The 19,865-nt window shown below is 39.3% G+C and overlaps 3 protein-coding genes across 3 annotated transcripts; 2 read left to right on the top strand and 1 right to left on the bottom strand.

The window, feature by feature from the left end:
• Positions 1–1,999: 1,999 nt before the first annotated feature.
• LOC144658043 (adenosine receptor A3-like) lies at positions 2,000–2,950 on the bottom strand. The gene has a single exon (XM_078518368.1). The coding sequence runs from the start codon at positions 2,948–2,950 to the stop codon at positions 2,000–2,002; it is 951 nt and encodes a 316-aa protein (XP_078374494.1).
• Positions 2,951–4,327: 1,377 nt separating this feature from the next.
• LOC144656779 (proteasome subunit beta type-6-like) lies at positions 4,328–13,413 on the top strand. Its single transcript, XM_078517018.1, has 7 exons — positions 4,328–4,477; positions 4,554–4,621; positions 5,239–5,370; positions 9,287–9,416; positions 9,839–9,893; positions 10,663–10,752; positions 13,175–13,413. Exons 1-7 carry the CDS (start codon positions 4,379–4,381, stop codon positions 13,300–13,302), a joined length of 702 nt encoding a protein of 233 aa, XP_078373144.1. The 5' UTR covers positions 4,328–4,378; the 3' UTR covers positions 13,303–13,413.
• A 2,087-nt stretch (positions 13,414–15,500) lies between these two features.
• Positions 15,501–19,789, top strand: LOC144657403 (uncharacterized). Its single transcript, XM_078517747.1, has 3 exons — positions 15,501–15,626; positions 17,373–17,792; positions 18,838–19,789. The coding sequence occupies exons 2-3, from the start codon at positions 17,379–17,381 to the stop codon at positions 19,621–19,623; spliced, it is 1,200 nt and encodes a 399-aa protein (XP_078373873.1). The 5' UTR covers positions 15,501–15,626; positions 17,373–17,378; the 3' UTR covers positions 19,624–19,789.
• The last annotated feature ends 76 nt before the right edge of the window (positions 19,790–19,865 follow it).

Here is a 19,865-nt window from a genome sequence, read left to right as displayed (position 1 = left end):
TGATTGGTTAACAGGCAATGGTTTACTTAACAATTATTCCACGAGCGCGCGTTGGATATGAGATGGTAGATAGCCAACGTGGCGCGTAGCGCCGAGTTGGCTATAACGATCTCATGTCCAACAAGCGCGAGTGGAATAATTGTTTTATTAAAAACGCCCAAAGAATTGCAATATTTGAGCTCCCAGCTGTTTTTGTTGACGCGTATCGGCTGCCATATTTGTGGCCAATGGTATATGAGCTCATATACCATTGCCTGTTAACCAATCAAATCGCAGAGATTGCAATATACCATTGCTAGTTTTAAATAAAAGCTCATATACAATTGACACAAATATGGTGGCTGATTCGCGTCAACGAAAACAGCTGACCTGGGAAGCTCAAAAACGTTTTGGGCGTTTTTAATAAAACAATCATTCCACTTGCTCTTGTTGAATATGACATCGTTATAGACAACTCGACGCTACGCGCCTCGTTGTCTATCTACCATCTCATATCCAACGGCGCGCGCTCGTAAAAGAATTCTTTTAGAGAATTTAAATGCGCTTGTTTAGTCGAAAGGTGCAATTTTATTTTCCATATGGGCAGGATGTAGGTTGTAAAACTTGCTTCGTGCTGGGAACAAGACAGAAAGCCGATCTTATGCTTTGCATTTTGTTAATCGAATTGAGCGATTACTCGAAAGGTGCAATTTTATCACAATTTTATTACCAGAGGAAAACGAAAAAGTTTTACATTCCGACCATTCCGTTTGGGAAGGATATGAGTTGAATAAATTTGCCTCATGTTGGGAACAGGAAAGCCGCTCTTATATGCTTTGCATTTTGCTGATTGAATTGAGCGATTACTAGAAAGATGCAATTTTATCATACTATTTACTAGGGGAAACAAATGAATTTTATAGCCGGTTATATGTACTGTATAAATTTGCTTCATGCTGGGAACAGGAAAGCCTCTTATATGCTTTGCCTAGCTGATTGTTGACGAGAAAATCACCTTTTGAATTCAGAAACCGAAAACAACATAGAACAACACTGATAGCGGAGTGCTCCAATTGCAAGTTGAGTATTGACCCTACATATCTACTAGCCTGCTCTAATGTCCTTCTTCCCTACTTTAAAAAAGCGCCTGATATGTCACAGGTTACATATCTTTACTTGGATGTGCCAGTTAATACTGGTTTTGCACGTTATATTGCAATACCGAGTTCTTTTTTTCATAGCAGTTTTGATTTGCTTTTATGCAAACCAGACAAATGACTCAAGTTCGTCACATGTCTAACCGCGTTTTACACTGATAGAAACTGACATAAAGCTGTCACAGATTTAATTTGTCATCAGCAAATTTCTCTTAAAATTTTTCCTTTAAATTCGAATTTTAACAGTCACACATGGAATTTTTCTATTTCAATATGTTTAGATTGAAGGTTTTCGGAAGGTTTTAAATAAAACTACAGGTGTAAGACGAACAGTATGTCTATATATGTGTATGTACTGTTGGACTGGTTATATTACAAAGCGAGACTTAGTTTCAGTACCTACTTGCGACTAGGCCTTTCTCGATTATGCTAGTAAAACTGGCATTTAATGCTACTAGAAATTCTTGCATAAAGCCAAAAAAATGCTAAAATAATGCTTGATTTCTTTAAAAAATGCCACTTAAATTCCAAAAAATGCTTTGTTTTGTTTCAAACAAAACGTGCAAATTCTTACATTAGGCGATACTTAATAATTGTTTGTTTATAAAAAAATAATAAAAACATAAAACAAATATTTAAATTAAAAAAAAAAAACACACAGACAAGTAACCAATCGAATTAGGTAATCAAAATTGGGAAACTTTAGGATTATTTATCCTTCTGAGTTCTGAGTGCTGAAATCTGGATCACAGTCATAAAAAATAACAGAAAATGCTAGCAATTCATTTACAAGAAAAAACGAAAAAAAAAATGCTCGTTTCCCAAAAAATGCCGAAAAAAATGCTAGCATAATCGAAAAGGGCCTACTTGCGACAACAACAATATCCTTTGATAATTTCTTTTACAGACTCACTTACTTCCGGAATCTTCCAACAGTACAAAATGGGATTCAAGGCAGAGTTCATGTAGATTAGGGTTACTGTATACCACTGCACTGCGATAAACGTTAAATTCCTGCTCACAGACATCTGAACAGCAACTGAGAACATAAAAGGAAGGTAAGAGGCCAGAAGAGAGGCATACACCCACAGTGCAGTGGAAACGGATTTCTTACATCGTTTTATGTTGAAAGTGTTTTGCGATGCCTCTTCCCCGGGTCCGTAATTCTGGACTTGTCTTTGGAGACGTCGTAGAGTGTGAAAGATAACGACATAAGACACGGTGGATACGTCAATACACATTATGATGCCGAGGATCTGGAAGAGCGTGAAAAATGCCGCGCTCACAAACAGCATCAGAGCGTGAAAAGTGCTGAAGAACCAACAAGCAACCAACACCAGACGTGTGCGGAAGATTGTGGCTACTTCCTTGTATCGCATTTTCAGGCGAATAGCGAGGACTCGGTCTACACTGATTACTGAAAGAATCTGCAGGGAAATGCCGACCGAGATGACTCCAGCAACATGTATGATGGTTCCTAAAAGCCTGCATATCTCTGGTTTTGCGCCTCCGATTACGAGGCTGCCAACATACGCTGGCTGGACAAACAAGCCAACACCAAGATCCGACACGGCCAGACTGCAATACAGAGCTTTCGATGCTGCGTGCACTCGAGACGTCTTTTTGAGAGACAGCAATATCAGAATGTTTCCACTTACTGTCACAAGAGAAAGAAGCGAGTTGACGACGGCGTTAAAAACCGATGAGCACGTTATGAATGCTGGCAACTGGCCTTGGTGTGACTGTGTGTCGCACCACTCTTGTAGCGTTGGTGTTGCTGTGCTGATGCTTGGGAGACTGGTAGAGTTTTCCATCGCTAGTCAAACGCTCCGGTGTTTGTCGTTCGTTCTTGCGCTCTTGTGCAACGCTTCTCGTCCTTACTTCAAGAAAAACAGTTTGGTCTGTAATGAGCGCAATTTTTGCCAACCTATTATTAAAAGACATGTTATTAGTGAAAGGGGACGGCATTGCTACGTTTACTTAAACTTGTTAATGATGTCAAGCGACTTTCTAATTACATGTAATCTCAATGCTGCCGAGCGTTGTACTAATTGTCACATAATTCTTTAAGTCTTAGTTCCAAGAATTTGCTGGATCATCAAGAGAATATCTCCATGTTGATGAATTTCTTTATTCTCATAACCAGTATGTTTGACAATGTATTGATATTCTCAGGAGAAATTCGATTTTGATCACGTAGTATCCACCCACAAATGAATGACCGCATGCAATTAGTGTAGCAATTAAATTAGACTTGCTGGCTAGAGCGTCAATAAATGTGCTTATTGCCTGGAAATGTTCAGTATACCTTCTGCTAATGATTTGTCTAAAAAATTGTCATGGATTAACTGAAATAATGGCCATAACTGGTGTTAAACTATCCTCATTTACCAGTAAATGACTGTGATTTCCAAGCCAAATTTGCTTTCAACTGAAATATGTTTTTTCCCTTTTTGCACGAGATTATCATAATTCATCGTTCTCGAAGAATTGAAAAAAACGAAAAAAATGAGTTTTTACCTGCTTTTGTGACCCTACAATGGTTTGGTTCTCAACACTAAGTTAGAATGAATGCATATAACCGACAGATCTCTGCTGGCATTTTAAAAAATTTAAGCTCATCATTCAAGATATTTTTAGCCGTTAATAAAGCTTCCGAAAGTAAATTGTCACATTGTTTAACGTGTTTTTACAAACAGCAGGTCAAAGAACGCGTTCACAAGCTAACTTTACCATGCACTAAAGAAAAAAAAAAACTTATTTGATGTATTGACAAGAGCCGTGCCTTTTCCTTGTTTATTTACATCCAGTTTCATTATTCTTTACTGCATTTAAACGGATGCCGAACAATGAGACTATTGTCGCAACAGTGTCGTACTTTCGATTCATAAAATCAATTACCAATAAAAAAGTCCTGCACAGAAAAAACGGCTGAACAAAAAGGCATGTAAGTGAAGCCATGCGGAAAAAGAAAGAAAAATATTTCAAAAAAATTCTTGCACCTCCTGAAGGTCAACAAAATATCTAGCCTAGAAAAAAATCGCCAAACTCCCCACCTCCCCGCTAAAAAAAAATAAAGGTCTGTCCATCATGTCAGAAGCGCCCGGGATCGGGGAGCGAATGACCCAAGCTAACCCATCATCCAGAATCCAATGCGCGCTATTCAACTTTTGCGGGTGATCTGGACTCCAATGAACCGAACATAAGACAGCACACTGAAACGAGGTTGTAAAAAATTCATCATGGCGGCCGTGCTTCCACCAGGAATGCTAAGTCATCGCGAACAAACCATGGCTTCTGACGATTATCCAGACTGGCTAACAGCAGAACACAGAACAGGAGTAAGTAAAATATTTTTCATTTTTGTTTTAAGGCCTTTCCTGTAGGAATATAATCTAATTTATGGCGTGTTTTTAGACGACAATTATGGCTGTCGAGTTCAATGGCGGCGTGGTAATCGGTGCTGATTCACGAACTACGACCGGGTAAGTGGTTTTATTTTGTTTTTCGGTTTACGAACTGTTAATGAGTTGGTCAGGTAGATCGATTGAAATGCAGTGAAGGCTAGAAAAACCCTTACAAAGGCTAAATATCTAGAATGAATACGCGTATTAAAACTACTATTGATTGATGTGTCAAAAACCACATAGCTTGGAAAAATCCCATACTAATTTGGGGACGCTTTATAGATTAATACTATAAAGACAGTTAAAAAGAATCTTAAATTATTAAAATTACAAATAATAATATAAAATCTAATACTAAACATACTAATCTACATGTACCTGTAATTGTCTAGTGATACTGTAGCTGATCTAAAAATGTAATAATTGAATAATAATCTTTAAAAAGTTGATATAAAAAAGATAAGATTATATACTTATGATGTACAAAGGAAACAGCCCATACAGCCATCGTCAAACAGTAAATGTTTTTAAATTTTGAGATTGAGCTAAGAAAAGCATGCAAAAATGATTAATTTTTCACAAGTTGTGTCACTTTTTTGAAGGAAGAAAAGCAGTCTACAAACGAGCTGACTATTAAATTTCCTGGCGTCAAACCATTTTAACCAACTATAACTGTTTGTTTCCTGACTTGCCAGGTCTTACATTGCTAACCGAGTGACAGACAAGCTGACACCAGTAACAGACAGAGTGTTCTGCTGTCGTTCAGGATCTGCAGCTGCTACTCAGGCCATAGCGGATGTTGCTAAATATCATTTAAACTTTCTTGGGTAACTACTTATACAGTGGAATCTTGATTTTTCGAAACACCAACTGAAGGGAAGGGAAAATTGATTTTAAAAATCATGAGTTAGTCTTTAACCCTTTCACCATTTTATTTCCAGCACACAAAACCTCCCAAACGGTGAATTTCTAGCTAAGTCAAACTTTCCGTCTAAAATAGCATGATTTGATTTTTTAAACAGGGTTTGTGCACTTCAAATAGGCTTTTGTATTCCAAAAATTACAACACAAGCAAGAAAATCCAAGACAAAAACATCGTGATAAATTAGAACATTTATTTCATTCAAAAAAGAGCGGAAAATTAATGGAAAGTTTGTACAACTCTTACCGCATTGTTCAACCGCACGGAAAACGTGACTGTAATAAAACGGTAGGACAGTTTGAGTCCATACGGCTTTGATCCTGGCATCCGAGGTTCAAAGAGGTCTTCAATAACTCGAGCCATTCACCATTGACAAATTGTGAAAATAATTCCTTCCAAGTTTTAAAACTGGCCTCAAAATTCTAACTCTTAGAAAGAGCATCTTCTTAGTCAATCAAAATATGGCGGAAAATGTTGATTCGCGCGTCTTCACTTCATGTTTTTATCAAGTTCTTTTCTTTCACTTCACAATTCAAGGACGCCATTTTGAAGTCTGACCATGTGCTTTCAATTTACAATATATTAGACCCCCCTCTAGGAGCCTAGTTTCTAGATCTCTGATCTCAAATCTTAAGCGGTCAAATTCCCGGAAAAGTGGTTTACGTTCCAGTGGGAAAACGGAATCCCGGTTTTCCGGTTTAGTGCGGTGAAAGGGTTAAGGTATCAGCCACCCTTCAGGACCGTCCGCGCCCGGATCGCTCCAGCGCTTTTGTTTTTAATACAAACCCCTACAAACCACACATTTTCTGAAAGCTTAATAGTTCCAGATTATGAATTATTCCTTTAAAAATGACAAAAACTTAAAACAAACGCAAAATTGAGACGTTTTTGCGAAAGTATATGTCTGTGTAAATCACGCTCCGGGCCCGCCGAAATTAAGCGGAAGAAAACGAAAAACATCGCGTTTGCCTCTTAACACCTTTCTCTAAAAAACCGTGTCTCAGTTTTTTGACAAGTGCGTTTGTTCTTTTGTAATGCGCAGATGAAGTTAGGGGAGACGAATCATCGCCACTTCCTGTGGAAAAATATAAATTATTCGAAAACGAGAAAAGAAAACAAAAATCGCAGACACGGTTTCGGAGAAAAACTATCTGGCAATAAGCTGGCCAAATTTCAGCCAAATCGGTTCAGGGGCTGCCGACTTGGAGTTAAAAACGTACGTTCAACTTGTCGAAATTTTCTTTCCGAGAAAAAAGCGAAATATATTTTTTGCGGAGTCTTACCCATAATGGGATTATAACGCCTGGAACGTCAAGGTTGATGCTTACCAGAAAGGGTCATCCTTCTCTAACAATAGATGCTTGACAGGTTACATTCAGCAGGCAAAACATTTGCGCGGAACGTGGCGATATATTTTTATCTTCTGACCGGATACAAATCGAGGTTTATACAGTTTATAGAAAATTCAAAATTTTCGCTCCACATACGGAGCCGCATTTATGTTATATGATTTGACATGCTTCGAGTTTGGTGGTACTGATTCATCGAAAGCGCGACAAAGCCGGTAACAAACGGCGATTGCAGCTGAAAGTGAAGGTGAAGCCTCGAAATAACGTTCGGTCAACACAAAAGAAAACAGGCTTGCCGAAATGAGACTAGTAGTTCTAGCTGGGTAAGAATAAATTTGATTTAAGGCTTACATATTTTCAGACAACAAATATCGTCGATTGTAAACCCTAAATGTTTCACAAGGCAGGCCGTATCCACCGTCACTGTCGTTTTATTTCAATATTTATGCGTGTCTGTTTCCATTGAACAGTAGCGCGTCTTCTATTCTATTCAGTGTGACCACTTTCTAGATCTTCAACCGGTTCTTCAACATGAATTTACGATCGGCTTTCATTTGCTGGCGCGGAAACCGACTGCCCGCATTCGGCGCTTACCGCTTGTTCTTGCAAATATGTTCTTGCGTGAACAATGGATCTGGGATTTCGTGACGCGTTGACAGGACATCTCAACGGGCAATTAACATAATTAACCTTGCAAAAACTTTATCGCGCAATAACTTCGCGCAGAAATAAGATTTTTTTGTGAACTTTTTTGTAAAAGAACGCCCTTGAAGAGCTTTATCTGAACATCACAAAATCTCAAATTTAGAAAAACTGCACCTTTTAACGGTGGCTGATACCTTAATAGAGAAATTGGGAGTTCAATTGTAATGTTTGACTGAAAAAAAGAATTCAAGGAAAAGGACTTTTCATTCAATTACATATATCTTGAGGTTCAAGAAGTTGACAGTTTGAGAAATTGGGATTCCACCCTAATTAATTTTTACCAAATAATAATATTAGAAGTACAGTAATTTATTGTAAACTAAGGCAATAATTTTAGTGGGAAGGTCATTGGAACTCCTGTTTCTATAAAATGAACCACCTAGCAGTATAACTACTTCCTATGGGGATGAGATGCTACATCTAGAGTTACGTCCATTGCAGATTTCACCCCACTATTTTATGGGGTTGCCTTTACAATCCACTGGGACCCGTTATACTACTGGGTGGAGGAAAAAGCATGTGGAAGAGAAGCACACAATGCAATGATCGCAGACAGTCTTGAACCCAAATGTAGTCAGTCTTAAACCCAAATGTCTCAACCCACAAGGTGGGAAAGTTGGGTCCCAATTAGGGCTGCAACGATACACCAGTGCACCGGTGAATCGCGATATATTTTTTTTTCAAGATACGGATATCGGTATTTGAACAAAATATCGCAGTCTTGTGAAACAATCAAATATTCTTCATCAACATTTAGAAATTACTAATTTTTAATGACTTTTTACCTAAGTCAAAGCTTTCAATAGCGATTTATTAACTGAGAGACAAGGAAGTTCCATTCTACTTCACTTCTGATCACTTATTCTTTCAAGATGTGACAAGTCGTTGTCGACTGGCACAGCCTTGTGTGCCCACAAGCAAAAACATGCAGTTTTTGAGAATTTTTCTTTGCAAAAAAGTTTTTTAGTAAACTTATGGCACTTGTCATTTGTGTGTGGAGGCGCGGTGGCCTAATGGTTAGCACGCTCGACTCTGAGTCGAACGGCTCGGGTTCGAGGCCTGGCCAGGGCGCTGCGTTGTGTTCTTGGGCAAGACGCTTTACTCTCACAGTGCCTCTCTCCACCCAGGTGTATAAATGGGTACCGGCGAATCACTGCTGGGGGGTAACCCTACGATGGACTAGCATCCCATCCAGGGGGGAGTAGCAATACTCCTAGACACTTAATGCTACGGAAACCGGGATAAGCTCCGGCTGTATGGGCCTCTTGGCTTGGACACAGACTTTACCTTACCTTACTTGTCATTTGTATGTAATGCTGTATCGTATAGTGTATTGTATCGTGGCACTTGTATCAAGGTACATATCGTATTGTGAAAAAATGTATCGTTGCAGCCCTAGTCCCAATCATGAATCACAACCCTATTTTCCTTCAAATCATGAATCACAAATGTTTATTAGACTATCAGGGCTGCAAATAATAGTTGGTCATTGGACATTGGCCAACCATAATTTGCTCATGTCCAATGAAATCCGAAGTGTGGATGGGCATGATGTCGGGACAATTTTTTGGTATAAAATCATTTATGGCGACGATGAATAAAAATCTGTCCGACCACAATAATTTTTTTGTTTTGTCTGATCAAGATAATGTCTTAGTAGGAGATATGTCCTTTCAAGTGCAAAAGATTATTTGCAGCCCTGGACTATTCATCAATCATGCATTATTGATAAAAGTGAGCTTTAACTGATTTGTTAATTTTCTTTAGCATTGAAATGGGAGAGCAACCACTTGTAAAAACAGTAGCAAATGTGTTTCGTGAGATTTGCTATGCAAACCGTGATCAAATGACAGCTGGAATTATCTGTGCAGGCTGGGACAAGAGAGGAGGCGGACAGGTAGGGTGGCATTGTTTTTATTATAAGTTAACCAGGTAGCCAATCACAGCATGGGATTTTGAAGGGTTCAAATTGCCCACTTACGAAGCTGTCTATGTAACAAAGAAATGTAAAATACATGTATAATCATTGTAAAAATTAAGTTTCATGTTTGATGGGTGTGTACACTGTACGTTTATTGTATTTGTGGGATGCTACATGTAATTTCAAAATAACGTCATGTTTTCTCTCAGTTCAACCCTAACTTTTATGCATCAGGTAGCTTTACATGTAATTGTAGACGTTGTACTTGGTGGTACTGTATATGTCTAATGTGGTCTGTTCATTGGCAGTCTGCTTTTATTATAGTGATAATATATATTAATAATTAATAATATGTATTTAAAAAAACATTTTAATGTTTTCCATTATCTCCATTACAGGTTTTCTCAATTCCTCTGGGTGGAATGTGTGTGAGACAGCCATTTGCCATAGGAGGTAAACAGTGAACTGTATTAGATTTTTTATGAGATGCACTTGGCTACACCTGCTTCTACAAGTATATGGACTTTTTCTCGTGTTTTTTTTTTTAAAACAAAAATTCTGTGGCTTATATGTGACCTCTCAAGTGAAAACGTACACTTAAAGGTTTTCCATTTTTTAACGGAAAACCGTGCACAAGCTGTTCATAATCTGTTTCGAAAAAATTTCCATCTGTGGGAACAGATAAGGTCATCTGTTCAGGAGAAATTGCCATCCGTGCGAGCGGCTTGAGTCATCCGTTCCGACAAAAATTCCATCTGTGTGAGCGGCAAAGGTCATCTGTTCAGAAAAAATTGCTCATCCGTGCGAGTGGTTTGAGTCAGCCGTTCAGGAAAAACAAATGCGATCTGTTCACCCAACAAACCCTGTTTGAGAACGTTTCAAACCCTTTGCAAACATTTTTTCAAACCCTTTTTCATACCTTGCAGAAGCGAAGAAGCAATTCTTGTCATGACGCTCCGAAGGAAGATAAAATCACACTTGTTGGCCTGTGTTTATTCCACCAATCAAACAATACCTTTTGCTTGTAAATAATACTCAATAATACACTTGGGAATGGTAATGTGCAATGGGTGAGAAATTTTGTTACATTCACCTTTTACACAAGAAAGGTTAAAATGTACATGTAGGACAAGCAACATGTATACCATAGAAAAATGCCATTAGCTGAATCTTTTGTGGGAGCAAAATTTTAGTTTAACAATGTGTTTTTGCTCATTTTCAGGATCTGGAAGTACTTATATCTATGGTCATTGTGATGCAACTTTTAAAGCTGGCATGACAAAGGAAGAGTGCTTTACATTTGTGTCAAATGGTTGGTTCATTGTGAATTATCGGAGAAGGGAAAATCTAATACATGTACCTTAAAATTCCAGTTATAACCCCCCCCCCCCGGTTATAGGCCCATCTAACCGGAAACAAAAAATACGTATGGTTATAAGCCCCCCAGATACCAGATATAAGCCCCCTTCTGCCAGATGACAGTACTGAACAGGGCTAAATGCTGTTTTTTATGCATTTTTAACCTAAAAACGTATCTTGATCAACACTCCCATGGCTCATTTCGAAACGTTTTTTTTTTATTCCACTTTTAAGCCCTCCTGGATATAAGCCCCTCCACTTGTAAGCCCACCCAAAACCCCTTACGAAGTTGTTTAAGCCCAGGGCTTATAACCGGAATTTTACGGTACATCAACATGTGACATTCCAGTCTCACGACACCCTGGGGGACAGGGGGTTTCGCTATGCAGTTTTGTGGACCACTTGCTTGACTAGCTTGAATGTACAGTACCGCTCAAATGTAAGTTGACAGTCCCTCGAGCCTCGATCCTAGAGACTCGAGACTCGATCCTCGAAACTCGAAAATTTCGAGTTTCGAGTCTCGAGGATCGAGTCTCGAGTCGAGAAAAATAATGAGCTTGTCGCTTGAATGATTCCTCGAGAATAAAATTGCTCAAGCGGGCCGCACTCTCGAGTGTTGTACTATGGTCGAAGCCAGCGTGCCGGCTACTCATCTCTGCTGTAACAACGCGCGCTTGGTCGTTTAATATTCCGAACCGTCCCAAAAAGTTCGAAATAGGAGCTCGAAACCGTCGATAGTGAATGAATTGAGGGCAAATCGAACCAGAAGTAGCCGAGTTGGAGTTAGTGCGGTCCCGCCGAATCAACATGGACACATACAACCTGCGTTCAGGCGATCTTCGGACAAACATGAAGCACGTGTGCAATGTCACGCATACGATTGTTTGTGCTATGATTTAGGATACAAATATTAAACCTTAAAGTTCACTCTTTCATTTAGTTTTCTTTTGAAAAACGCAGTTACGTGTGTATGAAAGAATCTAAATCGGATACTTGCGTGCGGGCGTTGTGTAACATTTATTTACGCTGGAGTTTATTCGAAAGAGTTCAAATTACTTTTGACATATGCAAATTTTGCCAACTTTTATAACTGCGCCGCTTTAAAAATCAAAATTTGTATAACTTCTCTAAAGCTGTAAAGCTGCGATCAGGCGTTATTTTTCTCGCGGCGGAAGGGTCAATGAAAAAATGAACGCCTGATGCAATTACTGGTACTTGTCGAGTCGTCTGTGAAAAGTCCAAAATCTGGACATTTTTCTGATTGCTCAGGAAACAAAAGGCAACATTAGACTCTATCCTGATTGGCTTATTGAGTTCAAGTGTAACTTTCGGTCCACCAAAAACGATCTTGCCAGTGACGAAAACTACGACCTTGAAATGTACACAAAATCAGCCTTTGCTGAGAACAAATTTTAACAACCATCCGATCAGCTCGTTCAAAAAAGGGAGGACAGGGGATGTGGGCTCTCCAAGATTGCAGGAATTGAGAGGAATTGGAACAAATTTCACACATTGGTAATATTTTGCAACAAAAACAGCTCAGAGGAAGGGGTAGTTACCAGGAGTAAAAGATATAGTAAGACCTCCCTGCCCCCTCCCAATTCAAATGAATCAACATACAGTTGAACCTCAGTTGAATTTCAGTCTGCAAAATTTTTTTTTAAAAAAAAATCTGTAGAATTAAGTTGTCTAGTGAATTGACAGATATCACAGAACAAATTTTCAGATTAAAATCCTGTAATCTGTCTTTATATGAATTTTACTGTGGACTTAAAGAATGCTTATATGGAGTTTTCTTCACATATACCATAAACACCGGCAGATAAGCCGCACCCGCAAGTATAAATATTACTGTTAAAATTATAGGCCATTGTCGACACTGCAAACAGTATAGGAGCTGTCAAACTTGCAAAAGTAATGACCGGTACTCTCTTGTAGTTTTATGTCATATTAATTTACATAATTTTCGATAGTGTCAGTTCACGAAAATTTACGCACCTTTTCCGAATGTTCCCGCAGATAAGCCGCGCCCTCGATTTCGAGCGAAAATTTTGGAAAAAAGGTGCGGCTTATCTGCGGGTTTTTACGGTACATGTATGGGCCATAAACCACTCCAGGAACATTTGGGAGTCTGGGCACTAGCTTTTGACAATTCCTGGCAAAGTTTGGGTAACAAGTGCCAGCTGTGATTGGTTAATGGTTGCCCTTGGAAACCATTAGCCAATCAAAGCTCATACCGGCTACTCATCTGACTGCTCATAGCTAGTGCTCAGCCCCCCAAAGTTATTGCAGTGGTGAAATGCCCATTTCAATATAGCGGATTTTACTGCGAGAACATTTATTACAATTTTCTTTGTTTTTCTTATTTCTTTAAGCTGTGGCTTTGGCCATGTCCCGTGATGGTTCCTCAGGTGGAATTATCCGTTTGGCAGCCATTGACGAGTCAGGCATCGAAAGGAGAGTGATTCTAGGAAATGAACTTCCCACATTCTACGAAGGATGAAAGTCGCCAGAAGTTGCTTGAGTCAATTACATCTCTCTTTTGCTGTATTTAAGTGTTTTGAGAAATAACCTATGCCGTCTGTAGTGAAATAAAATATCTGTGCTTTGATGGCGGTGTTTGATCTGTTTGTTTCGCCATGTAGTATCTCAGTTGGGGGAACAAGTGCCAGTTGATGGCGACATCACTTCTCCAAAAGTGACTGAGCCCGCGGTTTTCGTCTCAGAAGTTGCTAAGCAACATGACGTAATTATACGCGCGACGGTACCAGTGCTCTAGGGCCATTTATTAAGAAAGGAGTGTGTATATCATAATGCAAAGATCGAAAGAAACAACCCCCGAAAGTAGCGATAAAATTTCACGGTTGTTAGCAATGTAGCGACCCAATCAAGGCTGAAAGAAACGAGTCTCCTGGGGCGAGGCTTCGAAAATAGCGAGAAAAAACCTAACTTGTCATCTCTGTTCTAATGTAATAGAACTTCTTTGCAACAAGCTTTCTCCTTTTAATCTCCACATATATATTCAAAACATTGAATCGGGCCACATACGGTGTACGTTTTAGCTTCCTAAAAGTAGCGACCTTCAAAAGCAAGGACAGGAAAAGATTGGTAAATCCGAAAGTAAGAAGACTTGTTAGTTTTGGAACCTTGCGGCATTTGTACTTCATGCAATATTGAGGCGGTGTCTGACATTTGCAGAATGCAGAACGCAGAATGCAGAATGTAGAATGCATCTAAGAGAATATATTGTGTTACCTTTACCATTATTGAAAGCTAACCGTAAACAGGCTAACCGGAGTGAATAGTAGGCTAACCGGAGTGAACCTTTCACTCGGGTTAGCCTACTATTCACTCCGGTTAGCCTGTTTACGGTTAGCTTTTCAATAATGGTAAAGGTAACACAATATAAACTCTTAGTCTGCATTCTGCATTCTGCATTCTGCAAATGTCAGACACCGATATTGAGGCCATTGCAATAATGCCATAATATTGCATTGTACTTAAATGCAATTTTACTGAAGATGTATTTATTTTTTTAGTATATAAAAACAGGGACTCTCGATCAAAAAATTCCGTCGCTGTTTTCCTTTTCAAATGGAAGTAAGTAAAAGTTTAATAGTACCTTGCATAAAAATGCCATTAAAATCATCTGTTATTTTTCCGCTGGCGACAGGGTCGTTTGATTAATATTATGAAAATGTCACATCACCCGAAAAATAATTAGAAATTTAATTATTAAGGTGCATTAATTTATATTTTAAGATTTGAAGTTTTCTTTTCTGCCGCAAATATTTAAGTAAGAAGTCTACCGCTTCCGCATAAAATGGTGTAAAAAACTTAATTAACGTCGGACAAAATAACAAAATAACTAAACACGGAAGTTTACATCCGGTAAAAAAAGTGTAACGAATCGATACACACAGATTCGTCCTGTATTAGTCATTTGCGTCTTTTTGTTTTATTTGAATGTTTAATTTTCAATACGGAGAGAGGGAGAAAAAGCGAAAGGAAAGATTAATTATTTTGTTATTTAAACAGTCTGGGATTGTTGAAGAGGCGTAACTGTTTGCCGGGGTAACACTGAAAGGAAATAAAAAAATAGAGTGTTACTTCCCAGCGTCTCTCATTCGTTCCTAACTACCAGCGAGGAAAAGGGACAACGTTTTGTAACTAACTAATGTATTTACTTACCTATAGCTAATCCTCTTTGTTTCAGCTAAAGCGCAAGAACGCAAGTGAAAAAGATACTGTTGTTAACAACACTCCATAAACAATCGCAAAAATTGATGTCAACATCACTATAGGCTAATTGAACCAGAATCAGGCTTTTAAAAGGTTTCCAGGCCGGTAGTAAAAATTGTTCGATTATGCTTACTTTTCTTTGAATAATATGAGTTTTTTATATCAATACAGAGTTGGAGAGAAAAAGAAAAAAAACAAATAATATTGGCCACGATTATACCCGGGGTCACACACCATTTCAGCTATTTGCCAGCGAAGATAAGCTACCACAGGTCAGATAGCAAATATGTATTGCAGACCACTGATACAACAATGATTGGCATGTTTGATTTCATCAACAGCGCTTATTTGCCTTTGTATAGTTTTCATAAAACAGAGAGGAAAAGAAAGCAAAGATTACTTTCTGTTGTTTGGATAGTCTGGGATTGTTCAAGAGGCTTGTTTTTTGCCGAGGTAACACCGGATATATTAGAGAAGGTAACACCTCGATTAGTTCTTACTCCTCGCCTTTTCAGCTAGTTGCCAGGGAAGACAGATTTAAACGGTCAGACGACAAACGTTTAAAAAAGATACGCAAAGGCTTTGGTAAGAAAAACGATTAATGCCCGTAGCTTATAAAATAGTGTTTTAATAGATATGGGTGATCCACTATAATAAGATCCTATATTTAAACAATGAAATGGGATGGCTTTCGTTTTTTTTCTATCTTCAACGAACTAGGCATGGGTCCTCCCTTTAATTTAAGCAGACACAACTCCGCTGTAGACATAGTTATGTTTCATTCAACTGAAAGTCCACTTTTACATTTTGAAACTGGCGCAAATATGCCCACAGAATATGTTGCTGTTTGCGCTGTGCTTATGCCAGAGGGAGATTTACTTTCAGTTCACTCGCATTGACTTCATCCTAATTGAATTGCTAAAAGAGGCTGGGAGGATATTTCACAATACTCCATATTGAAAATGTAATTAAATAAGCGAAAAAGGTTCCTCGGAATTCAACAAAATACTGTTTAAACGATAGATGAATTTATCAGGGAAATTTGATAATTTCTTTTTGTCTAAAACTGAATGCAAATTACACCAAATCACCTCAATTTTCAATTATCTAACTTTCATGTTCATTTTACCTGTCATGTCTGCCAGTTTGACAATTTTTCAGTTTACTTTTATAACATTAATTTTTCTAAGACTGAGATATTAGTAAAAAGAGTCTGTCCTTTGGGTTAACGGAGAATTCGAGTTGTACCCTAAAGTGCAATTAACAAATAAAGCTTGCATAATTTAGAATCAATAGCATTACCGGAATTAAATCGCAAACATTCTCTACAGCTGAGATATCAAAGAGAAACCTGATATCGACCTTGTTTTAATGTATTTGCAAAGCTGTACACTCTAGGAGTTTTTACTCTAAAAGTTTAACTTTCAGATTACATTTGAGTGAAAAGAGAAAAAAAGAGAAAACGTTTGTTTAAGTTTAATTAAGATTTTTACCACAGTGTTGTGTAAACTGAGTACAGATCTAACTGAAAGAAATATTCACAATATAATCCGTTGTTGAAAGTGACAAGTAAAACGTTGATTGTAAGATTTAATGACTTTTGCCGATTAGATTTCTCTCCTAAGGGGCCTCTCTCCTCCGCAGAGGCTCCTTTAGTGGGGGAAGGTGAAAAACACGGGGGGAGGAAGGCGAAAACACGAAAAATGAAATTTAGGAGGAGCGCGGGGGACGACGGGAAGGACGAAACTTTCCCCGCGCGCTTTCGTTTCGATTCTCTCAAGGCTCCGCGCGCTTACTTTTCACCTCTCCCCATTTCTCAGCCCGTACGGAACACGAAAGAGGCCTCTGCGGAGGGGAGAGCTAAGGGGCTTAATTGAAACCTTGGCTTTAATTTGCCTTTCAGGGAATCCAAAAACGCTTCGCTCATCCCATATATTTATGTTTTGTGGTATTTTTTTTTTTGGGAGGAGATATTTTTTCTCAAAGGATTAGTAAATTTAGAGGAATAAGCAATATTGGAGATTTAATGTGATTTTAAAAATTAGAATTTGAGGTTAAATTAGTAGACGGACACCAAACAGTCCCCCTGCAGACAACCTGTAGTGCTCTTGCGTGGGGGTCAACTGTCTAGTGGTGTTTCAATATTTTTCTTCACCTTAAGGACCATTGGAAAGCTTCTAAAACATAGCCTGTGAAAGGAGGGGAGGGGGAGGGGAGGGGAGGCTGACTGGCTCAGCTTGCTTCGCTCGCCGATCAGATAAGGAGCCTGCTCGCAGGCTACTAAATCATGGATTGAAAAACGATAACGACAATTTGTTTTTGTTTCAAAAGGAAATCATGCATTTCTACTGGTCTTGCGTGCTGGCCTTTTTGGCAATTCTAAGGTGTTCAACCGCTGATCCAATGATCTATGGCACTGCAGCATTGGAGCACGACTGGGCCGAGGCCTTCAAGTTGATCATCACAGTCAAAATGGAATACCCAGTTGACGGTTGGAGGATGGCGCTAATATTTTCACAGCCAATTAAAAAGATCGAAGTATGGCGAGCTAAATGGCTGGATGCAGCAGTATCTGAAGACAAAATGATGCACCCTCTCAAGGAATTGTATTTTACCAAAAAGTTAGCGAAGGGAAAGGAACTGACGTTTGCTGTGAAGGCTTTCAAATGCGTGAAAAACACGCCACCTGGCAACGTCACAGTCCTGTTTAAAGGTGGCAACGTTATCCCCAGACTTCCTACCGAGCCCCCGGTAAGTACGACCGCGCGCTATTGGGTTACAAGAACCCTTTTCTTCCGAAGCATATGATCATCTGCTTTTTTCTCATTGCTTGACTCTGAATTTAGAAGCGGATCATTGTAAGCCTGCGAGCAGGCCCTCATGAGGGGTGCTCTTCGGTGGGGAAGGACAGAGAAGAAGGAGCCCTTGCAGGCTTTTCTTCCTGCCCTCCCCACCCCTAAGAAAGTTTGTGCACAAGCTAAATTATTGTAAGTGAATGGAGGCGTGACATCTCTGTGATTATTGCGTTGGACTCCGAATCTAGCGGGCCGGGTTCTAGCACTGGCTCTCGGAAAGGACATTTTCTCCTTAAAATGCCTCTCTCTGCCCACGAGTATAAATGAGTACCAACTCTTGGGATAAACTGACAAAAACAGAACAATGAAAAATGCTGGGGAACGTAACCCTGGACTAGCACCTCTTCCAAAGGGGGACAATCGATTTATTCTTGAGAAAACCGGGATGAATTCCAACGGCATAACCTACTGTAGCGGGCAGACTTCTCCTTTTACTTTTAGAGAATAAAAGCAATTTATACATCCCACGTTAAGGTTGCTTAAGGAATGAAAGAAAGCAAAGGAATCTTTGTAGCCAGTAGGACAATTGATTTTTTGGATGATTTTAGTTTTGTCTTGAAACCAGAATTTAACGGTTTTTACTTGGGTGTCGGAAGAAAATCGCATTTGCTTTAGGTTTGCATTATAGCACCCCCTACGCGTAGTGATTGGTTATAAAAAAAATTCACGCCACTTTCTCAACCAATCAGAAGTAAAACCAAAACTAATCGTGTCTCGCTCGTACACGTTTTCCCTCGCTTCAGGCCGGCTACATGTATCTGCTTCGAGTTTTAGTTGGTTCACTGGGTTGTCCGCGTCCTTTGCGATTGGCCAGAGTGATTACTATGATTTTGGTTTTACTACACTCAATTGGTAAATGCTCTATTATATTTAGCAAGTTATTATTAGAGTATTACGAGCAAGAAAAAGTCAATGAAGTATTTTGTTTTTCTTTTTACCAGCCAACAACACCAACGACACCACCTCAACAACAGATCCCGATATATCCACTGAAGCCAATCGATGAATCAGATTCTGGATTTAAAATGATCATCGAGTATCAAGTCCCAGCGGCCGTGAAGTACTGGAGCATATCGCTCAAGTTCACCAAGAATATCAGCACACGCAATTTTAACATCGACAAGGCCACAGTCAAACTTCCAAAGAAACCGACTAGCGACGCTTTCTGCCTCGGACCCAAGCAGCACAACAAGCACCTTAAGGCTAATTTTAGTCTACGTCTCGAGTTCAACGCTTACAAAGCCAAACTGTACGAAGCCGCACCAAACGCGTTCTTTATTTTCAATCCTGATTCATCGAAATGCCAACATTTTGACCTCCCTACCCCGGTACCCGGGCCAGCGGTGCCACAGGAGAGCGCAGACGCAGTGGTGATTCAACAGTGGCCGCCGAATAACTTCAAGATGAGGTTTGAGGTGCAAGTCATCAATTCTGTTCGAGGCGGCTGGAAAATCGCTTTGGAGTTTTCCAAACCAGTGGCAGAAATATCCAATCTGAATAAAGCAAAGCTTGTCGGAAAGTCCAGAGACCGCCGAACCTACTTCATTCAGAATTTCCCAGGACAGATCCAGAATGCCAACTTGAAGCAGTGCGAGAAAATTAAAATCGAGTTCTCCGGGAAGTTGGCGTCAGGGTCTAGTTCAAACCAGCCGTTAAGTGCCACAGCCCAGTTTGAAAGAAAGGAACCGGAATATGTCGAGGTAAATCTTCAAGGGGCGTGTCCTTAAGCAGAGACATTCAGACTAAAAGGAATGATGTCATCATGTTCATGAACGATTGATAGTTTTCGGAACTTAAGGGGCTTTTTAATTTCTGTAATATTATGGATTTGGAGTGGAATTTGATTTAGGGGTTTAATAAATGGCGCGAAATAATGAAACAAAGCTTGTTGCGTGTCATGAGTAAAACACTTCTTTTACCACGGTCAATTATAAAGTCAGTGTGGTTTAAGGTATGTGAAGTCTGTTTG

Source organism: Oculina patagonica, chromosome 6 (genome assembly GCF_052425735.1).
Source record: "Oculina patagonica isolate OP01 chromosome 6, crgOcupat, whole genome shotgun sequence".
Classification (NCBI taxonomy): domain Eukaryota; kingdom Metazoa; phylum Cnidaria; class Anthozoa; order Scleractinia; family Oculinidae; genus Oculina; species Oculina patagonica.
The sequence above is the reverse complement of the archived record's forward strand: the minus strand, read 5'-3'. Positions and strand labels throughout refer to the sequence as shown.